General features: G+C 36.2%; 1 protein-coding gene across 1 annotated transcript; it reads right to left on the bottom strand.

The window, feature by feature from the left end:
- Nucleotides 1-7,427: 7,427 nt before the first annotated feature.
- LOC149113687 (L-rhamnose-binding lectin ELEL-1-like) lies at nucleotides 7,428-10,220 on the bottom strand. The gene is made up of 3 exons (XM_089286257.1): nucleotides 10,155-10,220; nucleotides 9,184-9,440; nucleotides 7,428-7,572 (listed from the first exon to the last, which is right to left on the bottom strand). Exons 1-3 carry the CDS (start codon nucleotides 10,207-10,209, stop codon nucleotides 7,528-7,530), a joined length of 357 nt encoding a protein of 118 aa, XP_089142383.1. The 5' UTR covers nucleotides 10,210-10,220; the 3' UTR covers nucleotides 7,428-7,527.
- Nucleotides 10,221-18,055: the final 7,835 nt, after the last annotated feature.

Genomic DNA, 18,055 nt, shown 5'->3' with positions numbered 1-18,055 from the left:
AACTGAAGCTGTCAGATAGAAGCCATCAATAATGTATGTGTTGTTGTTGTTCTTGTTTCTTGAAGCAAGTACGCTTACAGAGAAAAAAAGTGCAGTAAAAGAAGCATAGCACTGTACATTACAAAATTAAACAAAATACAACTGGATAGTAAGAAAGGCTGATGCAAAAGAAAACGGAAAAAGTAACATTTGTATTAGATTATTTCTCTCAGATTGTAAAAAGATGTATGTTAAGAGAAAAATATAGTCAGAAAAGCCGCGGGAGGTATCGCAATGTAAATTACAAAACAAAATTCATCTGGATAGTAGGATATGGCCTATGCAACAAGAATGGAAAAGGGAAAACTTGTATTTGAATTTTTCTCTCAGCATTTAAAAAGATGTATGCTAAGAGAAAAAATGTGGTTAGCAAAGCCGCGGAAGGTATCGCATTGCAAATTAAAAAACAAAATTCATCATTCTCTCCATCTCCAAAGAGCTTCGCCATTCAGTTGAAATTGAAATATGCCATTGCTTTCATTGACGAACGGAGGTACTATGTTGAACAGCAGGGGATGGATCGGGGTTTCGAAGAGCTCTGAAAAGAGCTCCCGATCACTTACGATTTCGCTTTCCATGTTCATTGAGCAACAGGTTTTCGAATGAATCAGCTGCGCCGACAGCATACTTTTGAAATTCGCGGTAATGAATATTTCAGTTACAGTCAAGTGGTTTTCTTGAATGGGTATTGTTTAGTTTTGACAGCCATTGTTATACAGACGTGTGCTTAAGACAATAGCTCTTCCATCGAAGACGCGCCATTTTCAAATGCAACTCCAACAAGAAGTTTTCAAACTCAAAAAGCTACAGGTTCCTGTGGACCGATTTTCAAATTTGAAACGGGTTTTGTCTCAGTAAAAAGCCATCTTTCATTTGCCGTGCGTGAAAATTAGGAAGGCCGGTTTAGATGGTCTGAAAATTGCTTCTGAAAACGGTCCCCATACAAAAAATGGCCAATTTTTGCCCATTTTCAAGAGCAAAAAGCTACTCCTTATACCTCATATATCAACTTACTTAACGGCTTAAATTGAAGATTCAACCTTCTTCTTCAAAAAGCCGCGCGTGAAAGTTGAAGTTTTAACTCCTGGAAACCAGAACAGTAAGTTTTATCAACGCTATTGGGCCAATTTGGACCCTTTCTTCTCTTAATCAGGGCATTTCACGACACGCAAACATTCAAATTTGCCGCTTCGCCGGTCATGAATAATTAATAATGTCCAGGCATTCTACCCGATGTAATAGAAAGGGCTGATGCGACAGAAGACTGGAAAAGGCAAAACTTGTATTTAATTATTTCTCTGATATTTCTCAATAGAAATTTACTTTTGCAAGTTTACACTCGACCTTTTGAAACCTGAATAATTGACACAAATCGCGTTATATTTTTAAGGCATATATAACGTGTAGATTGTGACAGTTTTTTTTTTATATACCTAGTCTGTTTTTGGCTCAAAAAGCAAGTGGACATTTTTTTAACAGAAAGTTTGCTAGGGCTGCTTGTTACGATTGTTACCATAAGGCCTAATGGCAAATAACTTTGGTTAAATATTGATACTTTAAAGGCAATGAAGATAACAAAAAGAATCATTCTTTTCGATTTTAGCAGTGCTTTGAATAACCAATGGATTGCTGACAATTAAAAATTGAGAATTTCATAATGGTAGTGAGCCATGATTTAATAACTGGCTCGCCCTCAAGTGTTGCTCCTTGGCTGGAGTAAGGTGCCCATCAGAGTGGGTGCATATGATGTTGTAGGCCTATTGCACTTGAAAATCAGAACCCAACCTAACTACTAACCCCCACAACAAGCGTCTCCGTATAGCAGAGTGCAAACGTGTTAAGTCTAATCCGGCGAGAGCAAAAAAAAAAAAAATGGAGTTGGAGGTAGCTTGTCGATTTTTTCGTTCCTGTCCCAGTTTTTGCGCGGCTAGAATGCTGAGTGTTCGTACAAGAACGCTTGATATCCAAGCTACATAACCATCAACCACCGCGCTCCTTGTTTCAACCTCTTCGCCGACGAAACGCAACAGCGCCTGGTAACAGCACAAAGAAACTAGGCAACTCCAATGAGTATTTCGTTTTAGTTCTTGAATTTCAACTGATTCATATCAGTAAGAATGGAAACAAGACTTAATTTGCATTCAGAAGTAGGCTCTAAGAGCTCTTTGATCTTTAGATGTTTGCTTAGGGTTAACATGTTCTCTGATCACCAAAGATAAAGCTGTTTAAAAAATTCCTGTTTTCTTCGAATAGATTGCTTTGTTTTTCTCTTTCCTTAAAAGAACGCGGCAGCCTTTGTTGACCCGTTCCTATAAAATGAAGCCTTTACTCCCATGAATATAAATCAATTCAATTTTCCATTTCCACAAAATAAAGGTGTGTTCTCTTGTTCCCTGAAAGCAAAATCTCGGAGAGATAAAATGAACTTTCTCCCCTAAAAAGTGGAAATCTTTCATTCTCTGTAAGTTAGTTAAAATGTTACAAGAGGCTTTGTTCTCCGAAAGGAATGGCTTTTCCGATTTCGTCCTCTTGGGCGGCCTCAACTTATGCTGGTTTTTCGCATATTTCTACAATAGAAATTTAATTTGAGCTTTTAGACCGGCTAAGCTAGGCTCTCTCTGCTTGCAGATAACTTTTTCAATGACTTTGATACGAAGTAGTTTTGTAAAATGTGGTTTTAACACAGGTTTCAACTCTCCCCATGCGAAAAAAAAAAATCACGATAATGATGCCGAAGAAAACGTCGTCTTTTAACAGCAAATATCAAACTATTGGTTATTTTAATTTCAATATCACGGCATTCTTTCTTTTCCGGCTTATACTCTCATAAAACGTTAAAGTAGATTCGTGCGACAATAACTCTTACCTTTTTCGTCACGGTGTGTGTTCGAATAGTCTAACGATGGGATGTACAACCAAATCAGTTGTGATGAGAAGGAACTGATACACGTCTTTTTAAAGATCCCTTTGGAGAATGTTTGTTGTAAAAATATGTTATTAATTTGTTCTACACAGCAAATATTTATCGAAATATTTTTTCTATAATTAAATACAATATGACTCGGAATGATTGTATAAAGAACACAATGAGAGCAACAGGATTTTCCCTCATCGTTTAGTCTTTAAATACAGTTATTTTACTAAAAAAAAAAGAGCATGAGAGATATAAGAGAAATAAGAGATCCATTGTTTTCATTTTATTTTGCATATTGAATACAGTTTGTCTGACCACCAAAACACACTAATATCTAATTTCGTTATATTATCAAACGATTTGATTAAAATAATATAGCAGTGAGATACCCCTTCAACATTTGATTTTGTCTCTTTATATTTCTCCTTTTTTATCTCAATAATTTTGGGGCTTACCGTATTTGTAAAGTAGCTTACAGTCGTTGAATCTAGGCGATGTACTCCGTCGGTTAAAGCCATGATACAATGACTGGTTAATACTGAGTATTTTTGTTATCCAATAAATAGAGAATATTACACGGCGCAAAGATATAAATTTTATTTTCAAATGGTAAAACGCTGGCCTTAACACGAGAAAATAAAATTCATATCTTCAAGCCATCGCGTAAGTTCTTTTTATTACATAGGCAAACTGACTGTTTGCACAAACAATCCTGAAAGAGCCGAAACAGGCGTCATCAATATTTGTTCACGCTCGGCTATTTTAGACCCTGGCCAATCTTCGCTTGCTTTATCTTCAAAAAAAAGCTTAAAAGAAACGTATCAACAGGTTTTTGATGGCTTTGCAAACGATTTCAATTTATTTGTATTTTTCTCCAAACTGACAACTGTTGTAAAAATTATGTTGTTAATTTGTTCTCCCTCGCAAATATTTATCGGACGCACTTTTTTCTATTGAATAGAATATTACTCAGAATGATTATCGAATGAAGAAAATATGAAAGGAGGTTTTTCCCTCATTTTTTTTTGAATTTAAAAATACAGTTATTTAACTTAAAAAATGAGGCATGAAACACTGAAGTCTCGTTCTGTCTTGTGCACTGCTGTAGATATGATTTACTTAAACAAATAAGAGCGAGGAGATCCCATTTTGTCATTTTATTCTGCATATCCAGAATACAGTTTGTTTAACCACCAAAACACACTCATATCTAATTTCGTTATATTACTAAACGATTTGATTAAAACAATATAGCAATGAGATACCCCCTCAACATTTAATTTTGTCTCTTTATATTTTTCCTTTTTATCTCAATCATTTTGGGGTGTACTGTATTTGTAAAGTAGCTTATAATCGTTGAATCTAGGCGAAATACTCCGTCGGTTAAAGCCATGATACAATGACTGGCTAATACTGAGTATTTTTGTTATCCATTAAATGGGGAATATTACACGGCGCAAAGATATAAATTTTATTTTCGAGTGGTAAAAAATTGGTCTTAACACGAGAAAATAAAATTCATATCTTCAAGCCATCGCGTAATTTCTTTTTATTAGATAGACAAACTGACTGTTTGCACAAACTGGTGAAAGAGAGCCGAAAAGGGCGTCATCAATATTTGTTCACGCTCGGCTATTTTAGACGCTGGCTAATCTTCGCTTGCTTTATCTTCAAAAAAAAAAAAGGCTTAAAAGAAACGTATCAACAGGTTTTTGATGGCTTTGCAAACGATTTCAATTTATTTGTATTTTCCTCCAAACTGACAACTGTTGTAAAAATTATGTTGTTAATTTGTTCTCCCTTGCAAATATTTATCGGACGCACTTTTTTCTATTGAATACAATATTACTCAGAATGATTATCGAAAGAAAATATGAAAGGAGGTTTTTCCCTTATTTAACATAAAAAAATGAGGCACGAAACATTCAAGGCTCGTTCTGTCTTGTGCACTGCTGTACATATGACTTACCTAAACAAATAACAGCAAGGAGATCCCATTTTGTCATTTTATTCTGCATATTGAATACAGTTTGTTTAACCACCAAAAAGCACTCATATCTAATTTAGCTATATTATTAAGCGATTTGATTAAATAGGGAATATTACTCGGCGGCGCAAAGATATGAATTTTATTGGTGTTAACTACAGACTCTGGAAAGCTGGTACACTAACTTAGAACAAACGCCTCTTAACAGATGTCAACAACTACCAGCGCCTTACAAACGACTTATCCATGACGGAAACGAAACCGACAAACGGACACCTAAAAGACCGACTTAATTTGACTAACAATACATGGACCAAAAACCGACCAGTTTGACTAACAACAGACGGATCGAAACCCACCAATGACTGATGACAAAGTTTACACGAGTCTTTCAGCCAATACCATCACGGCTAAACTGACCAATCACGTTCAACGGACCAGACTTACATTATCATCGACTGACAAACACTGCTCACTTGACTCTGAAGACGACTTCCACTCAGGTTGTCGAGACGTCAGTCACCAACAACAGTTCTTTTCAGAACTACCCTCAGCCGGACGATCATACTATTCGAACTACGAGGAAATAAAATTCATATCTTCCCGGCACATGGAAGATACGGCACTCGGGGCCCGGATCTAGTTTAGTATGAATTTTACGAGGGGTGTATTTTCCTGTGATAACACTCGTGCCTGTGTAATAAAGCGCAATTGAACTTTTTTGTCGGGTCATTTTTTGTTCTTTTCTTTTTTAACTTTATTATTTTATGGCTTATGCAGCTAAGGGAAGCACCACCAAATCAATAAATAATATAAACAAGGAGATACATATTTATTGCTTTTTATAATACACGCTTATGTTAACAAAATATGATTTAATCATATTAGATGAAAGCCCCATTGCTACTTTTTTAAAAAAAATATATATATATAGCCTGTATCAATGGGTCAACCAAACCTTTATTAACGTAGTGGTGGAAAATATACCCCTCGTAAAATTATACTAAACTACATATCTTCATAGCTAGTGAAGATATTGATGAGGTCATTTCCAGCTTTTTCACGGTTGTATTTGCAAACAGTTAGGTTTTCCATGTAATAAAGATATAAATACACGGTGGCATGAAGATATGAATTTTATATTCCTTTAGGAGCCACCAAACATAAAAAAGTAATGACCACGAAGTACGTTATATATGGCATGAAAAGATATATAGCTCGTCATATACTGTCATGGGTTTTTTCCCCCCTAAAATGTTTTCGCCGCAATTATTTTTCTCTGAGAGTCTAAAAAAGTCTGGAAAATTTGGATTGTAACCCAAAAGTAGTTAAACATTGCTGTTCATGAAAGTAGTAACCATATTTGTTACTGCAACATCAGACTATCAGTGTGTTAGCTCATGTCACACTGACGCACTGATCCATTTTATTCGAGTGGCAATATCGCCTCATGACAAATAACTTCATCATTTCCAAAACTGTTAAATGATATAAATTATATCACTCGGAAACTTCCAGCCGCTGTCGGAAAGCCTGAAACCCAATCAGACCGGAGAGAAGGAAAGCACTTCAGAGAACTTGCGGCGAGCTGAGGAAAATGGCAACCACACCGGCGCGCTTTTTATGTTCTCTCTCTCCCCCAGTTTCCACGCGTTTCTTCTCGTGTGGGAACGGGGGAGCAGAAAAGAACTTGTTATTTCAAAGTTTCCCCAAACTAAAGCAAAATAACTCACCCTTTTGTTGTATTTCCAGCCAGCTTACTTTAGTTACACTTCAATTAAGGTCTGGTTTTCGTAAAATTCCGGGTTGTTATTTCATACAACTTTATAAGGGGTTTTGGTTGCGCCTATAAACGGGGGGCTAACATCTCGGGGGGGGGGGGGAAGGCTTATAAGTGAATAAAAACGTTGCAAAATAAGTCGGTGAAGCCAACATCTAGCAGTATAAAAGGATATTTTGCGTTCTTAGGAAAAAGAAACACAAGGAACAAGTAAGGAAACAAGTACGCGAAGCACAGATAGAGTTCTTTGTTTTTATATGAAGCTTCCTCATGGGAGAAAATATATGATTCTTTCATATATTCACTTGTATTCTTCATCATCTACGGGTATACTACGAACTAACAATGTGACCAGCTCCTAGTTGGCTCGATAGCTCAGTTGGTAGAGCACTGCACCGGTATCGCAGTGGTCCTGGATTCGAATCCCGTCCAGGCCTGAATATTTTTCAGGCTTCAATTTCACAGCTGCTTAATTAAGTTGTGTGTATAACTGCGAAGATCAATCATATGTTCATATTTTTCAAAGATATGATCTTTCATATATTCAATTGTGGTAAGGAGAATTAAGACAATCATCAACTTGAATTGGGGATCACAATTAGTGATGATGTATTCCTGAACGAATTCTATAAAGGAACTGCGTAAGGCCAAGAAAAACTTATACAGAGAACATAGACAAATGAAAATAATAAGTTCACAGCGAGAGATGGGCGTAAAACAGAAAGTTTAATGATCTCATAATGGAAACTACAAGCTACATTTAATCATTTCTTGTTCAAGTTAGTTAACTTTCAGCTCAGTCTGGTCTCAAAATACTCCACGGGACAATGTATGAACACACCTGTATCTGACCTTTTGGAAAATGAAATATGAAATATGATTAGTTATACTAAAAGGAAGGACTCTTGGCTAAGAACGCTGTACGGTAGGCTGAGCCCTCGAGACAATAACAAACGTCAGATTGCCTTTCATTGTGTTTACGTTTCCTCGGATTATTAAATAATTCATCAAAAAATAGCAGATATTTCACTTGTTTACAACAAAAATACTCATCAAAGTTCGTGTACAAACAGTAGACGGCAAAAGTTAGATCTTGCCTCTCGCAGGATCCGCGATGTGCAAAATTACTGTCTAAACCGGAAACGGAAACCGGAACCTGTTTTCGAGGGTGAGGGGGAGGACGAACCCTGCAGAGAAACCCTGCCAGCAGGTTGAGGATTGGGCGTGAGTCTAAACCCCAACCGGTAAATACCTGCAGATAACTGGAAACAGCAAGAAGGGAGAGACAGACAATGATAATGATGATGATGATGAGTTGGAGGAAGAGAAGAGAGGAGGGGGAGGACTGGGAAGAGGAACAGGAGCAGGAGTAGATGGATGATAATTTTAAAAATTAACTGTTTCAATCTTGGGCTCAAGTTAGGGGCATCATTTTACTGTTACAGTTTGCCTTTGAACAGTTTTTGGTTTCTTCATTTCTGGAAATTTCATCCCTTGGTCTGGAAATTGAATGGCCTCCATAGGTTTCGCAGGGCATGACGTTTCACAAACTACTTTTCAACCGATTTTTTAGGTATGTTCAGTTAGACTGGTTTGGAAGAAAAAAAAATCAAGACGGACGGAAAATCATCAAAGTTATAAAATACCCAAATAGACTGCGGACAAAAGCTGATGTGATGTCAATGGCGGTAGAAAAGAATTTAGAATTCCCACCACATTTGTTTTGTTTTTCATGAGTCAAATGGGACACCGAGCTTCGGAATGAATCAATTGTTTGTTTAGTGCCTTCGCAAACCCTCAACAACAAGCTTTCATCAAAAAGTGCTGTGTTATGTACGTTCTCATACTTTACCTGTAGATTGGTAATATATCTATACCCAGCTTGGATAAGAAAATTTGTTTAAGCTTTTTTTTGTTTTGCGACCGAGTGAGCTTTTGTTTGGGGCCTCTCTCACTCATAAGATAAGCCTGTTGGCAAGCAGGCAGGTCAAGAAAATGCAGTTACGATTCTGAGTTTTGACAATCAACTGCTTAGATTAACTTATACCTGCCTATTTATTAATATTCTTTAAAATTTCTTATATTTAATAACCTGTTTTGACTGGAACTCAACTGAAAGAGCTGATGCCAGGGCAAGAGAGTAAATCCCTTATAAAGGCCATATTTTCAGGTTAATATCTCTCAAGGTTTTGTTAGATAAGGTATCCAATTCTTTTGCGACTAACGTTACCACGCGCATTGTAAAGATGTTTTCGTGAAGAGCGAAAATGCGCTTGGGCTATTCACGTGATTTGTGTTACAGGATTGGCTATTTCTAGACCGTCCTGGAATTTCAGTTATCTGGGATTAGTGATCCAAAAATATCTTGAGATGGATTACCTTAGTAGGAATAAGGCCTATATGGGGGATTAACTCTGTTACCCTTTATAATCTCTTAAAAGAATATACTCGCTTTGAGCCCACCTCAAGATATTTCACGGTCCCTTCACACGGGTCTTCAAAGGCCGAGTTTCCAGCGTGCAGAGTGCAGTTGGGCTGTCCCTGGCACTCTCGCTTAGCCACCTTCATTGACTTTTTAGCATTGCCACAGTTTATGTTCCCCTTATGTCCACACACTCCTTGCTTTGTGCGTCCATGCAATGCACTCACAATTTCGATCCTCTTTGCAGCAGGGCAGGTTATTGTCATCGCTTCATCCTGACAAACCCGACGGCGTTTGTCTAAGAATGAGTAAATAATAAATAGCTTAGCTGTAACTAAACTAATAAATAGCTAAACTATAACTGCATTAAATTTTGTAGCACTATTTTTCTATTACTAGTTCCCTCGGGTAAGCAGAAACGTTGATTTTAAATCAAACGAGGACAAGCCTTGTAGAGATAGGGGGCGTCAATGGCTGGAGGGTCCCTTTGACGGTTGACTGTTAAAGTTTAAGTCATATGACGGTTGACGGTTAATTTTGCGGAATGACGTTTATAGCACGAAATTGAAGCGAAAATGTGACTGTGATAACTCATAAAAGGATACAATTTTGCCTATATTTGAATAATCCAATTAGTCCTATAATTTTTGTGCATTGCAAAATTAGGCTTTTGGGCTTTTGGGCATAATTACTTCCCCTTTGTTACCGCTGGACATATTAATCGCCTGCTTCCGAGACTAGAAGTTAAAGGCAGAATAAAGGACTTGTACATATACGTATTTTTGTGATATATTAAAACAATCATTTATAAACAGCATATCTTGACCCCTTTTTTTAATAAGTCAACCGTTTAGTTCATATAAGGACGGTTGACGGTAAAAATATGGCATTTTTGACGGTTTATCTTTTACAGATCCTACGTACACCGGCAGCATTTTCGTTTGCGGTCTCTTACATCATTGTATTTAGTTAATTTTTTGGCCATTTGGCGGTTGATCTTATCAAGGTTTACCTGCACTGACAAATAACACTGCGAGGAAACAAAAAGCCAACAAACGCAGCATCATCCTTGTAACTTGAGCCTGTAGTATCTGTAATTGTAACAGAAATCAGCAGTTAAAGAAACCCAACACCCCCTCTCCATCTCCTGTTTTATGATATTTTTCCGAGAATACAAATATGGCTTATTAAAGATTTCTCGTGTTCCCAATTTTTTAAATAAATTAATGACATAAACATTTTCGTTATTGGTTTTGTTAAATTCGAGACAAAACAACGGTTTCTTACCTTAAAGTAATTTCAAGACTAATTTTGTGTTTGGTTTAGTCTCGATTGACTGCCGACTGAGACTGCTCGAGTATTTTTTCTGAGTCATTTTCTAGAAACGAAACGGCATTTTCTTTCTTCTTCCAGACTATCGTACCTGTTCAATGCCTCGACAAGACTTTTTTGTACCTTATCTTTCCCCACTCACGTGAATATTATCTAAATTCTCAAAACTTTCCGCCATTTTAAACACAGAGGGAAGAACTTTGAAATGATGACGTCAATCGTGGGTCTGTCCTCTAATAGATCATGGGCGAGAACCAATCAAAATGCGAGAATAACTTGGGTTATTATATAATTAACAAATTGACGTCAGTTTTTTTATGCGTCTGTCCTCTTACTGATGATAAATTGCGTCATAACATTGTCAAGGTGGCTGTGGAACCACGAGCCGCAGGCGAGAGGTTCCGCAGTGAACTTTGACAATGTTATCACGCAATTTATCATCAACAAGAGGACAGACGCATAAAAAGCTGAGGTCAATTTGTTTTTTACAATAACAAGACGGGAATAAATGAGGGGAAAAGACGCCGTAAACTTGCCGTAAACAAAGATAAGTGAATTTTATTCAAAATGACGCGAACATTGTCAATAGCTTTTCTCGCTTTTTGATTGGCTATTTAAAAAAGCCAATAAAAGCTCATTGGTTAAAAAGTTGACAATTTGACAGCTGAAAGTTGAACTTGAAAGCTTGCATAAATTAAAATTTTATCCGTCTGTACTCTTATTGATGATAAAAAAGAGCCAATCAGCGCGCGAGAAATTAGACAGTCATTGTAAAACATAAACTTGATAACCTTTCGAGCTATCGTTGATCGTAATAAATCAGGGTAACACTGTTCATTCACTGTATCTGTTTAAACCTTCCACACCATCTGGCCTTAATAACAGATTTGTAAGATTTTAAACTTTGTTGATAATTGTTGTTGCGAATACACATTACTCTTTGTAACAGCTTTGTTATGAACTGAAGCTGTCAGATAGAAGCCATCAATAATGTATGTGTTGTTGTTGTTCTTGTTTCTTGAAGCAAGTACGCTTACAGAGAAAAAAAGTGCAGTAAAAGAAGCATAGCACTGTACATTACAAAATTAAACAAAATACAACTGGATAGTAAGAAAGGCTGATGCAAAAGAAAACGGAAAAAGTAACATTTGTATTAGATTATTTCTCTCAGATTGTAAAAAGATTTATGCTAAGAGAAAAGTATAGTCAGAAAAGCCGCGGGAGGTATTGCAATGTAAATTACAAAACAAAATTCATCTGGATAGTAGGATATGGCCTATGCAACAGAAGAATGGAAAAGGGAAAACTTGTATTTGAACTTTTCTCTCAGAATTTAAAAAGATGTATGCTAAGAGAAAAAAAAGTGGTTAGCAAAGCTGTGGAAGGTGTCGCATTGTAAATTAAAAAACAAATTTCATCTGGATAATAGAAAAGGCTGATGCAACAGAAGAATGGAAAAGGGAAAAACTTGTATTTAATTGTTTCTCTGATATTTCTCAATAGAATTTTACTTTTGCAAGTTTACACTCGACCTTTTGAAACCTGAGTAATTGACTCAAATCGCGTTATATTTTTAAGACATATATAGCGTATAGATTGTGACAGTTTTTTTTTTTTGATACGGAGTCTGTTTTTGGCTCGAAAAGCAAGTTGACTTTTTTTAACAGAAAGTTTGCTAGGGCTGCTTGTTACGATTGTTACCATAAGACCTAATGGCAAATAACTTTGGTTAAATATCGATACTTTAAAGGCAATGAAGTTAACAAAAAGAATCATTTTTTTCGATTTTAGCAGTGCTTTGAATAACCAATGGATTGCTGACAATTAAAAATTGAGAATTTCATAATGGTAGTAAGCTATGATTCAGTAACTGCCTCGCGCTCAAGTGTTGCTTCTTGGCTGGAGTAAGGTGCCCATCAAAGTGGGTGCATATGATGTTGTAGGCCCATTGCATTCGAAAACCAGAACCCAACCTAATTACTAACCCCCACAACAAGCCTCTCCGTATAGCAGAGTGCAAACGAGTTAAGTCAAATCCGGCTAGAGCAAAAACACAAAAAAACAAAAACAAATGGAGTTGGAGGTAGCTTGTCGATTTTTTCGTTCCTGTCCCAGTTTTTGCGCGGCTAGAATGCTGAGTGTTCGCACAAGAACGCTTGATATCCAAGCTGCATAACTATCAACCACTGCGCTCCTTGTTTCAACCTCTTCGCCGACGAAACGCAACAGCGCCTGGTAACAGCACAAAGAAACTAGGCAACTCCAATGAGTATTTCGTTTTAGTTCTTGAATTTCAACTGATTCATATCAGTAAGAATGGAAACAAGACTTAATTTGCATTCAGAAGTAGGCTCTAAGAGCTCGTTGATCTTTAGATGTTTGTTTAGGGTTAACATGTTCTCTGATCACCAAAGATAAAGCTGTTTAAAAAATTCCTGTTTTCTTCGAATAGATTGCTTTGTTTTTCTCTTTCCTTTAAAGAACGCGGCAGCCTTTGTTGACCCGTTCCTATAAAATGAAGCCTTTACTCCCATGAATATAAATCAATTCAATTTTCCATTTCCACAAAATAAAGGTGTGTTCTCTTGTTTCCTGAAAGCAAAATCTCGGAGAGATAAAATGAACTTTCTCCCCTAAAAAGTGGAAATCTTTCATTCTCTGTAAGTTAGTTAAAATGTTACAAGAGGCTTTGTTCTCCGAAAGGAATGGCTTTTCCGATTTCGTCCTCTTGGGCGGCCTCAACTTATGCTGGTTTTTCGCATATTTCTACAATAGAAATTTAATTTGAGCTTTTAGACCGGCTAAGCTAGGCTCTCTCTGCTTGCAGATAACTTTTTCAATGACTTTGATACGAAGTAGTTTTGTAAAATGTGGTTTTAACACAGGTTTCAACTCTCCCCATGCGAAAAAAAAAAATCACGATAATGATGCCGAAGAAAACGTCGTCTTTTAACAGCAAATATCAAACTATTGGTTATTTTAATTTCAATATCACGGCATTCTTTCTTTTCCGGCTTATACTCTCATAAAACGTTAAAGTAGATTCGTGCGACAATAACTCTTACCTTTTTCGTCACGGTGTGTGTTCGAATAGTCTAACGATGGGATGTACAACCAAATCAGTTGTGATGAGAAGGAACTGATACACGTCTTTTTAAAGATCCCTTTGGAGAATGTTTGTTGTAAAAATATGTTATTAATTTGTTCTACACAGCAAATATTTATCGAAATTTTTTTTTCTATAATTAAATACAATATGATTCGGAATGATTGTATAAAGAACACAATGAGAGCAACAGGATTTTCCCTCATCGTTTAGTCTTTAAATACAGTTATTTTACTAAAAAAAAGAGTATGAGAGATATAAGAGAAATAAGAGATCCATTGTTTTCATTTTATTTTGCATATTGAATACAGTTTGTCTGACCACCAAAACACACTAATATCTAATTTCGTTATATTATTAAACGATTTGATTAAAATAATATAGCAGTGAGATACCCCTTCAACATTTGATTTTGTCTCTTTATATTTCTTCTTTTTTATCTCAATAATTTTGGGGCTTACCGTATTTGTAAAGTAGCTTACAGTCGTTGAATCTAGGCGATGTACTCCGTCGGTTAAAGCCATGATACAATGACTGGTTAATACTGAGTATTTTTGTTATCCAATAAATAGAGAATATTACACGGCGCAAAGATATAAATTTTATTTTCAAATGGTAAAACGCTGGCCTTAACACGAGAAAATAAAATTCATATCTTCAAGCCATCGCGTAAGTTCTTTTTATTACATAGGCAAACTGACTGTTTGCACAAACAATCCTGAAAGAGCCGAAACAGGCGTCATCAATATTTGTTCACGCTCGGCTATTTTAGACCCTGGCCAATCTTCGCTTGCTTTATCTTCAAAAAAAAGCTTAAAAGAAACGTATCAACAGGTTTTTGATGGCTTTGCAAACGATTTCAATTTATTTGTATTTTTCTCCAAACTGACAACTGTTGTAAAAATTATGTTGTTAATTTGTTCTCCCTCGCAAATATTTATCGAACGCACTTTTTTCTATTGAATAGAATATTACTCAGAATGATTATCGAATGAAGAAAATATGAAAGGAGGTTTTTCCCTCATTTTTTTTTGAATTTAAAAATACAGTTATTTAACTTAAAAAATGAGGCATGAAACACTGAAGTCTCGTTCTGTCTTGTGCACTGCTGTAGATATGATTTACTTAAACAAATAAGAGCGAGGAGATCCCATTTTGTCATTTTATTCTGCATATCCAGAATACAGTTTGTTTAACCACCAAAACACACTCATATCTAATTTCGTTATATTACTAAACGATTTGATTAAAACAATATAGCAATGAGATACCCCCTCAACATTTAATTTTGTCTCTTTATATTTTTCCTTTTTATCTCAATCATTTTGGGGTGTACTGTATTTGTAAAGTAGCTTATAATCGTTGAATCTAGGCGAAATACTCCGTCGGTTAAAGCCATGATACAATGACTGGCTAATACTGAGTATTTTTGTTATCCATTAAATGGGGAATATTACACGGCGCAAAGATATAAATTTTATTTTCGAGTGGTAAAAAATTGGTCTTAACACGAGAAAATAAAATTCATATCTTCAAGCCATCGCGTAATTTCTTTTTATTAGATAGACAAACTGACTGTTTGCACAAACTGGTGAAAGAGAGCCGAAAAAAGCTTCGTCAATATTTGTTCACGCTCGGCTATTTTAGACGCTGGCTAATCTTCGCTTGCTTTATCTTCAAAAAAAAAAAGGCTTAAAAGAAACGTATCAACAGGTTTTTGATGGCTTTGCAAACGATTTCAATTTATTTGTATTTTCCTCCAAACTGACAACTGTTGTAAACATTATGTTGTTAATTTGTTCTCCCTTGCAAATATTTATCGGACGCACTTTTTTCTATTGAATACAATATTACTCAGAATGATTATCGAAAGAAAATATGAAAGGAGGTTTTTCCCTTATTTAACATAAAAAAATGAGGCACGAAACATTCAAGGCTCGTTCTGTCTTGTGCGCTGCTGTACATATGACTTACCTAAACAAATAACAGCAAGGAGATCCCATTTTGTCATTTTATTCTGCATATTGAATACAGTTTGTTTAACTACCAAAAAGCACTCATATCTAATTTAGCTATATTATTAAGCGATTTGATTAAATAGGGAATATTACTCGGCGGCGCAAAGATATGAATTTTATTGGTGTTAACTACAGACTCTGGAAAGCTGGTACACTAACTTAGAACAAACGCCTCTTAACAGATGTCAACAACTACCAGCGCCTTACAAACGACTTATCCATGACGGAAACTAAACCGACAAACGGACACCTAAAAGACCGACTTAATTTGACTAACAATACATGGACCAAAAACCGACCAGTTTGACTAACAATAGACGGATCGAAACCCACCAATGACTGATGACAAAGTTTACACGAGTCTTTCAGCCAATACCATCACGGCTAAACTGACCAATCACGTTCAACGGACCAGACTTACATTATCATCGACTGACAAACACTGCTCACTTGACTCTGAAGACGACTTCCACTCAGGTTGTCGAGACGTCAGTCATCAACAACAGTTCTTTTCAGAACTACCCTCAGCCGGACGATCATACTATTCGAACTACGAGGAAATAAAATTCATATCTTCCCGGCACATGGAAGATACGGCACTCGGGGCCCGGATGTAGTTTAGTATGAATTTTACGAGGGGTGTATTTTCCTGTGATAACACTCGTGCCTGTGTAATAAAGCGCAATTGAACTTTTTTGTCGGGTCATTTTTTGTTCTTTTCTTTTTTTAACTTTATTATTTTATGGCTTATGCAGCTAAGGGAAGCACCACCAAATCAATAAATAATATAAACAAGGAGATACATATTTATTGCTTTTTATAATATACACTTAAGTTAATAAAGTATAATTTAATAATATTAGATAAAAGCCCCATTGCTACTTTTTTTAAAAAAAATATATATATATAGCTTGTATCAATGGGTCAACCAAACCTTTATTAACGTAGTGATGGAAAATATACCCCTCGTAAAATTTATACTTAACTACATATCTTCATAGCTAGTGAAGATATTGATGAGGTCATTTCCAGCTTTTTCACGGTTGTATTTGCAAACAGTCAGGTTTTCCATATAATAAAAATAAAAATACACGGTGGCTTGAAGATATGAATTTTATTTTCCTTTAAGAGCCACCAAACACAAAAAAGTAATGACCAACGAAGTACATTACATACGGCATGAAAAGATATATTAATTTAGCTCAGTCTCAGTTTTTACCCTTCTAAAATGTTTTCGCCGCAATAATTTTTCTCTGAGTGTCTAAAAAAGGTCTGGAAAATTTGGATTGAAACCCAAAAAGAGTTAAACATTGCTGTTCATGAAAGACTAGTAACCATATTTGTTTACCGCAACATCAGACTATTAGTGTATATGTCACACTGATCCATTTTATTCGAGTGGCAGTATCGCCTCATGACGAATAACGTCATCATTTTCAAAACTGTTAAATGATATCAATTATATCACTCGGAAACTTCCAGCCGCTGTCGGAAAGCCAGGAAACCCCACCTGATGGGAGAGAAGGAAAGGACTTCAGAGAACTTGCGGCGAGCTGAGGAAAAGGCAACCACACCGGCGCGCTTTTTATGTTCTCTCTCTCCCCCAGTTTCCACGCGTTTCTTCTCGTGTGGGAACGGGGGAGCAGAAAAGAACTTGTTATTTCAAAGTTTCCCCAAACTAAAGCAAAATAACTCACCCTTTTGTTGTATTTCCAGCCAGCTTACTTTAGTTACACTTCAATTAGGGTCTGGTTTTCGTAAAATTCCGGATTGTTATTTCATACAACTTTATAAGGGGTTTTGGTTGCGCCTATAAACGGGGGGCTAACATCTCGGGGGGGGGGGGGGGGGGGAAGGCTTATAAGTGAATAAAAACGTTGCAAAATAAGCCGGTGAAGCCAACATCTAGCAGTATAAAAGGATATTTTGCGTTCTTAGGAAAAAGAAACACAAGGAACAAGTAAGGAAACAAGTACGCGAAGCACAGATAGAGTTCTTTGTTTTTATATGAAGCTTCCTCATGGGAGAAAATATATGATTCTTTCATATATTCACTTGTATTCTTCATCATCTACGGGTATATTACGAACTAACAATGTGACCAGCTCCTAGTTGGCTCGATAGCTCATTTGGTAGAGCACTGCACCGGTATCGCAGTGGTCCTGGATTCGAATCCCGTTCAGGCCTGAATATTTTTCAGGCTTCAATTTCACAGCTGCTTAATTAAGTTGTGTGTATAACTGCGAAGATCAATCATATGTTCATATTTTTCAAAGATATGATCTTTCATATATTCAATTGTGGTAAGGAGAATTAAGACAATCATCAACTTGAATAGGGGATCACAATTAGTGGTGATGTATTCCTGAACAAATTCTATAAAGGAACTGCGTAAGGCCAAGAAAAACTTATACAGAGAACATAGACAAATGAAAATAATAAGTTCACAGCGAGAGA

Source organism: Orbicella faveolata, unplaced genomic scaffold (genome assembly GCF_042242905.1).
Source record: "Orbicella faveolata isolate gen_17 unplaced genomic scaffold, um_ofav_v1 contig_14, whole genome shotgun sequence".
Taxonomy (NCBI): domain Eukaryota; kingdom Metazoa; phylum Cnidaria; class Anthozoa; order Scleractinia; family Merulinidae; genus Orbicella; species Orbicella faveolata.
This window is presented reverse-complemented; position numbering and strand designations above follow the sequence as displayed.

What these genes read in the sequence shown, in the direction of transcription:
- LOC149113687 (XM_089286257.1), bottom strand. Translation starts at nt 10,209, where the DNA reads ATGATGCTGCGTTTGTTGGCTTTTTGTTTCCTCGCAGTGTTATTTGTC. An exon ending in AGTGTTATTTGTCAGTGCAG is followed by an intron (nt 9,441 to 10,154) that starts GTAAACCTTGAT and finishes ACTCATTCTTAG; the next exon opens with ACAAACGCCGTCGGGTTTGT. An exon ending in GGACCGTGAAATATCTTGAG is followed by an intron (nt 7,573 to 9,183) that starts GTGGGCTCAAAG and finishes ATTTTCCAAAAG; the next exon opens with GTCAGATACAGGTGTGTTCA.